General features: G+C 34.2%; 1 protein-coding gene across 2 annotated transcripts in view; it reads left to right on the forward strand.

Annotated features, from left to right (window-relative positions):
• LOC137620227 (visual pigment-like receptor peropsin) overlaps positions 1 to 5,743 on the forward strand; it is a 33,880-nt gene extending 28,137 nt beyond the window's left edge. The window contains exons 9-10 of one of the 2 annotated variants that reach the window (XM_068350461.1): positions 1,776 to 1,875; positions 4,750 to 5,743. In XM_068350461.1, the coding sequence (XP_068206562.1) occupies positions 1,776 to 1,875; positions 4,750 to 5,280 (631 nt within the window). In that variant the 3' untranslated portion in view covers positions 5,281 to 5,743. The remainder of the gene's footprint in view (positions 1 to 1,775; positions 1,876 to 4,749) is intronic. The other variant, XM_068350462.1, reaches the window with a different exon arrangement.
• The last annotated feature ends 1,990 nt before the right edge of the window (positions 5,744 to 7,733 follow it).

Here is a 7,733-nt window from a genome sequence, read left to right on the forward strand (position 1 = left end):
ATTAAGAAGAAAATGTTTCCACTTTTCTAAGTCAAAAAGAGAAAAGTCTTCATAATAAGTTATTCACAGGATAATTGATCATGAGTGGTGGATGGATTACACGTTATCAGGTGTTATTAATTAATTATGAAATCTGAGAGTATCATTAAGTGTGAAAATTGCATCTGGATAAATATACTACTCAATAAACTGTCCAATGATAGGACATTATTATTATTATCATTACTTGCTAAGCTACGACCCTAGTTGGAAAAGCAGGATGCATAAGCCCAGGGGCCCCAACAGGGAAAATAGCCCAGTGAGGAAAGGAAACAAGGAAAAATAAAATAATTCAAGAACAGTAACATTAGAATAAATATTTCCTATATAAACTATAAAAACTTAAACAAAACAAGAAGAGAAATTAGATACAATAGTGTGCCAAAGTGTACCCTCAAGCAAGAGAAATCTAACCCAAGACAGTGGAAGCCCATGATACAGAGGCTATGGCACTACCCAAGACTAGAGGAAAGTAGCCACTGAACAATTACAGTGCAGTAGTTAACCCCTTGTGAGAAGAATTGTTTGGTAATCTCAGTGTTGTCAGATGTATGAGGACGGAGGAGAATGTGGATAGAATAGGTCAGACTATTCGGTGTATGTGGTGGCAAAAGAAAAATGAGCCGTAACCAGAGAGAGAGAGAGAGAGAGAGAGTACAATGATGACGAATAAGATAAATATTAATATATAAAAACGTAAATGTTAATAAGGGCATTATATTCTAAACATTCATATTGAGATTTTTCCTATCTTTTAAAGTTAATGTTTTTCTTTTTAAACTTCTTCCGTTATCATATCTTTTTTAAACGGACAGAACCAATACTTATTTACATTAAAGAATTAGGTTTTCTGACCTAAAACTTTGACGTTCCATGAAAGTAGAGGTGAGAATAAGATTACCAAAAAAAAAAAAAAAAAAAAAAAATCTTCAAAATTTCTCCTTTATATACTTCGAAGGAACAACACTGAACCACTTTTACACTTAATGATGCTCTCAGATTTTATAATTAATTAATGACGCCGGATCACTTATAATCTATGAATCACTCATGATGAATTATCCTGTGGATAACTCATCATTAAGATTTTCTTCTTCTTGTCATAAAAGAGGTCAAATATAAATAAATAAAAAAATGGCTCCCCAAACTGATGTTAGCTAGAGACGGATTCTGAGATTCTCCGTTTAAATGTTTTAACATTTTCAAAAACATTAATTTTACAGATAAGATCTAAATTTATATTTATAGATTTTTACCTCATAGTTTATTTATATCATATCCTTATATTTACTATAATTTTATTTCATATTTGTTTAGCACTGTTATAAATATTTTTTTTCTTTTAATTCCCGAATTTAATCGGGACAAGAGATGAGCTTGAGTCATTGGGATGGCAAATCTCCTTTTAATAATGAATAATAACAAACAAACAATCTTCTACTTTTAATAATAAATAATAACAAACAAACAATCTTCTACTTTTAATTATAATTAATAACGAAAGAACAATCTCCTCCTTTTAATCATAAATAATAACAAACGAGCAATCTCCTCCTTTAATAATAAATAATATCAATAGAACAATCCCCTCTTTTAAGTAATAACAAAAGACCAATCTCCTCCTTTTAATCATAAATAATAACAAAAGAACAATCTCCTCCTTTTAATCATAAATAATAACAAAAGAACAATCTCCTCCTTTTAATCATAAATAATAACAAACGAAATCATTTCAGGCGCGTGGCCGAAGGGTCCTACGACAAGGAAGGAATTTACGTGGGCAAAGTCAAAGTTGGTCTGTGCGCTTGCAATGGATGTGTCATTGGGAGACGCGAGGTAAGCCCTGAACTCTCTTCCTATTTATTAGTCTCGAGCTCACTTCGTTTTTATTAGTACTTAGCTCTCTTCATCATTATTATCTGGGATCTCTCTTCATCTTTAATAGCGCTGAGCTCTCTTCTTCTTTATTAGCTTCGATCTCTCTTCATCTTTATTACCACTGAGCTCTCTTCGTCTTTATTAGCACTGAGCTCTCATCTTTATTAGCCTCGATCTCTCTTCATCTTTATTAGCACTGAGCTCTCATCTTTATTAGCCTCGATCTCTCTTCATCTTTATTAGCACTAAGCTCCCTTCTTATTTATTAGTCTCGAGCTCACTTCATCTTTATTGGCACTGAGCTCTCTTCTTATTTATTAATCTCGAGCTCACTTCATCTTTATTAGCACTAAGCTCTCTTCTTATTTATTAGTCTCGATCTCTCTTCATCTTTATTAGCACTGAGCTCTCATCTTTATTAGCCTCGATCTCTCTTCTTCTTTATTAGCACTGAGCTCTCATCTTTATTAGCCTCGATCTCTCTTCATCTTTATTAGCACTGAGCTCTCATCTTTATTAGCCTCGATCTCTCTTCATCTTTATTAGCACTAAGCTCTCTTCTTATTTATTAGTCTCGATCTCTCTTCATCTTTATTAGCACTGAGCTCTCATCTTTATTAGCCTCGATCTCTCTTCTTCTTTATTAGCACTGAGCTCTCATCTTTATTAGCCTCGATCTCTCTTCATCTTTATTAGCACTGAGCTCTCATCTTTATTATCCTCGATCTCTCTTCATCTTTATTAGCACTAAGCTCTCTTCTTATTTATTAGTCTCGAGCTCACTTCATCTTTATTGGCACTGAGCTCTCTTCTTCTTTATTAGCCTCGATCTCTCTTCATCCTTATTAGCACTGAGCTCTCTTCTTCTTTATTAGTCTCGATATCTCTTCATCTTTATTAGCACTGAGCTCTCTTCTTCTTTATTAGCCTTGATCTCTCTTCATCTTTATTAGCACTAAGCTCTCTTCTTATTTATTAGTCTCGATATCTCTTCTTCTTTATTAGCACTGAGCTCTCTTCTTCTTTATTAGCCTTGATCTCTCTTCATCTTTATTAGCACTAAGCTCTCTTATTATTTATTAGTCTCGATATCTCTTCATCTTTATTAACACTGAGTTCTCTTCTTTATTATCCTCGATCTCTCTTCTTTATTAGCACTGAGTTCTTTTCTTCTTTATTAACCCGAGGTCCCTTTGTTCGTGAGGAAAGAACTTTTACATAACTTTAATTTATAATTAGCCACTTTAAGTAGCTCAGCTAAGGGTGTCTTAAGCATACTTAGGTTATGTAAGCAGCTTGGCATATAGTATTTGTTATTAATGACATTCTCTCTCTCTCTCTCTCTCTCTCTCTCTCTCTCTCTCTCTCTCTCTCTCTCTCTCTCTCTCTCTCTCTCTCTCTCTCTCTCATAACTACTAATTTATGTCTTTTTCAATGGTTCCTTAGAATCTGCACTATCTATAAATATAGAATATGGACTAATTAGGAAGAGAAACAGAAATGATTTTAAACTTGCTCAAACAAGACACGTTTATAGTGAAGAAAGAAACATAAATTAAAGCCTAAGAAATTTATAATTTCAAGACTTTATTTTTCATTTGCTTACTTTTCAGAGATGCCTGGGCTAAGATATTGATTAAGATTATTCCTTTCAGTAAAACAATTTATTTTCATTCATCCATATTTAGGTCAATTCTGCAAAAGAAGTTATGATTCTTAAGACCTGTTGGTATGAAGATATTTGTGAAGTCCAGTTACATGGAAATATCTTTTTTTTTTTTTTTTTTTTTTTTTAATTAAACGTTTGTACCTATATGAACACCATTTACATTCATTCATCCTTGTTTATGTCAATTTTGCAAGAACATAAAAAAAAAATATATGATTCGTAAGACCTTTTATTATAAAGATATTTGTGAAGTACAGTTACATTGATGTATCTTTTTTGTTTTTAAACTAACGTTTGTACCTGAATGAGCGCCTCCATTTTCTGAAAGATAATAACATCGTAATCATGTCTTTCATTTACAAGTTACTTCATAAAATGATATTCAAGCCTTAAAGAAAAAAGTTAATCTATAAAAAGCTGATAAAGATAAACAACTCATTCTGACTATCTTCCTTTTGCCGATATCGTACATGTACAGTCGGACACAGGTATCCCTGGCACACCTCGCTCCGAAGAAGTTCACCCTGTTACACCCTTATTGCACGGCGAGTAACCAAACAGCTAGTGTAGGGAGATATGACAGAGGTGGTGGGCGTGGCTATACACAGGAACTCACCACGGTGTAAAGGTGTGAATGGGTGCACTTCCTCGGAGCGAGGTGTGCCATGAATTCCTGATTCCAACTGTACCGAGTTTTATTACACTTAAAAGACCTAACACAAGGTTTGAAAAACTTTCTGTGTTCTTTCAACTTGTTTGTCATCTAAAGGTTGATCTCGCACTGTTTATTTATTTCTGTTATTTTTCAGTGTTCCTTTACTAAAGACAATTTTCTATTGTTGCTTTTTACTAAGAATTAAAATCATTACCTTCTTAAATTGAATTGTTGATTCAGTAGGTGTTGTGGTTTGATATAGAAAATATATTTACCCCTTCAAGTATTACAGTAGTTATTTTAGTATCAACATCAATAACAGCAGTAGAATAATTTCGTGTTCATTATTGTTGCAAAAGATTTTTTTTTTTTTTTTTTTTTTGTCATTGGCAATAAAAATTCTGCAATAATAATTTCTCAGACACCAAAAGCATAGGTGTTCTAAAGCTTCCCCCTCCAAGAGGATAATAAGACCTCTGAGAGTCTGCTCTCTCTCTGTCCCTAAAAGACTCTACATGCTCAGATGGCAGTGTTGGCCCGCCTCCAGAAGAGCCCAGTCACCCGACCTTTGAGCAGCGGCGAGAACGGGAAAAACTCCGAGGTCAGCACCTGCGCCATAACTCTCGTCGACGACCAACCTTCGAACAACGGCCACGAGATGTCGCAGAGGACGCCGGAGGGCAAAGAGAGAGGCGATAAAGATGACCGCGACGAAGTCAGCATGGTCGAGGTCATCATGAGCCCAAAGGTATGGCCAACTTGCAGCTCCCGCCAGCAGGAGCAGGAGTCGGCCTTCAAGAACGCCCAAGATGACAGTATCAATTCATCCGAGAAGTCGGAGTATAAAGTCGTTCAGAAGCGGAAAACTTCCCTCGAGGACGACCTTGAGGAAACGTCACTGGAGACCCCCTTGAACGATGAGGCTAAGCAGATTGCAACGACCCTCGACGGAAATGCAGACGTTGAGGACGGCTTGATAGACTCCCACGTGAAACTTGAAATGACCAACGGCGCCTCAGTCCAAAATGGCGTCGTCTGAATCTATCCCTGTAGCCTCTTCTTTCAAATGTCCTATATAATCCTCTATGAATTACATATCAATATAGCATTAATCTTGTACAAACTTTTATTTTTTAATGTTTGGACTGCATTCACAATTACCTGAAAATTGTATGTTACGTGTTATAAATATGTATGTTGCGTGTATCGCTTCGCTTACATTGCTCAAAAAAAAAATGGCAGCTGCTCAGGGAGTGAAATTAATCATTGTCGATTAAATTGAACGAGGATTATTTGCCTCAATTTATGGTTAACCGAAAGCCAAAAACAAAAATTAAAAAAAAACTAAAAATTAACCATTGGAATTCAAATATAGTGCATAATTCAGTGTAAAAATATCTGTCGCAGTGTTTTACAGTACTTTATGAAGTTCATTGATTACAGCAGTGTAAGGCCGAGATGAAAATTCTCTTGTTTTTAATAAAAATGTAGATCCAAGTCAAAATTTTGACCGATAATCCCGCAGAGAATTATTTTTGAAGAGAAGGGAATATCGTCTTAGTATTAGGTAAAATGCTTCAAATTCTATTCTATTCAGAGAACTAGATCATAAACAGTTTCATAAAATCATCCTCATGAAATATATTCTATCGGTGTCATAGATATCTATGTTATGAAAAGATTAAGCTAACTGTATGACAATGAAACAATCTCCAATAGATTTAGTAGATTTGAGAACAAAGCCCTCCGAAGGATATTGGGAGTTAAATGGCAGGACAGGATTAGAAATGAAACTATAAGAGAGATTACTTGAGTGCCATATGTAGATGAGATCATGGTGAGGGGTAGATGGAGATGGTTTGGGCATGCTCTTCACTCTCCAAGAAAGATAAGTTCACCAAACTTTCAAGTGGGCTCCAAAAGGCACTATAAGACCCAGACCTACGTGGCTGAGGACTATGAAGCGCGGTGTAGGATATGATGAATGGATTGGTATTGAATTAAAAGCTCAAGTGAGAGATGCCTGGCGAAATCTAACCGAGGCCCTTTGTGTCAATAGGCATAGAAGATGAAGATGATTATTAAAAGTAAATGTAAAAGTCTGTTCACGGTCGAAGATATAACCTATATATATATATATATATATATATATATATATATATATATATATATATATATATATATATATATATATATATATATATGTATATATATACATATATATATATATATATATATATATATATATATACATATATATATATATATACACACACACACACACATATATATATATATATATATATATATATATATATATATATATATATATATATATATATATATATATATATATATATATGTATTTAAAGCACTTTCCTGATTGAATCGAGAGCTCGTTTTATGCTGTCATCCGCTTTACTCCTCTTCATATAAACGTTGGTAAACTTGTGGTCAGTCATTGTCGGTTAATTGCCATAATGCCATCTACCTCAATCAATTCCACTAACGTGCCTCCAACCAAATGTACAAGTCTCCATTCCGTAACAGATCAGGCAAAAGCGTTTACCCATTCACCGCACATGTTGAGAACTGCATAATTTTCGCCATCTTGGTCAGTGCTACCAACCACTAGGACTAAAAATTTTAGTTGGCAGCACTGATCAAGCTTGATCATTCCACATACTTTCATCTTCACGACCAAACATTAGTTAAAATACTGTATGTAAATAAACACAAACATGGTACATTACAGTCATAATGCTTCGTTCCCTTGCCCACAATTTAATATTGTAAAATGTATACATGCACTTGCTGATACACCCAGTGTAATATCTATTTGTATTTGTGATTGTAGACTATGTCCATAAAAAGGAATTTTGAAATCTCATATAAGTCTCATGCTTCTGGGCAGCTTTATAAATGTGAACTTTGTACAAAAAAAAAAAAAAATCATGTATCAAGCCGTGCAGTGCGCTATTGTTGTACAGTATTGTATATGAAGTATTATATTTTATCAAAACATTATTCAAGTACAATCATTTGATGTGGAGCCGCATCTTGTTCCTGTCCATCCAGATAATCCGTACATTTAAGCATTATTGAAACATATATCTGCAATAGTGATCCAAAACTAGTTGTTAGAACCTAAGCCAAGAATTTATAATAAAAGCAGGATTTAATGTGAAAATTGCATGCATTACATCTTAGGTAATAATTGCTCATTGTTTTATCACAATTCTCATGTAGGCCTACTTCTAATGTATAAATAAGTTACTAAATATCTTCATTTGAAATGTGACCTGACAAATTTCATAAGATTTAGCTATATTTTTCTCAAGAGAGCCTTCAGATGACACTTTAGATAAACAGTATATTAGATGCACCTCCAAGGATGAAAATGAACCCTAGACCACTGAGATCTTGATTTCAACATCAAGGCTTGGCTACCTTTCAAGAAATCCGGCGAACGGTTGACCATTCGGTTGCCAG

This window comes from Palaemon carinicauda, chromosome 26 (assembly GCF_036898095.1).
Source record: "Palaemon carinicauda isolate YSFRI2023 chromosome 26, ASM3689809v2, whole genome shotgun sequence".
NCBI classification, from domain to species: Eukaryota; Metazoa; Arthropoda; class Malacostraca; order Decapoda; family Palaemonidae; genus Palaemon; species Palaemon carinicauda.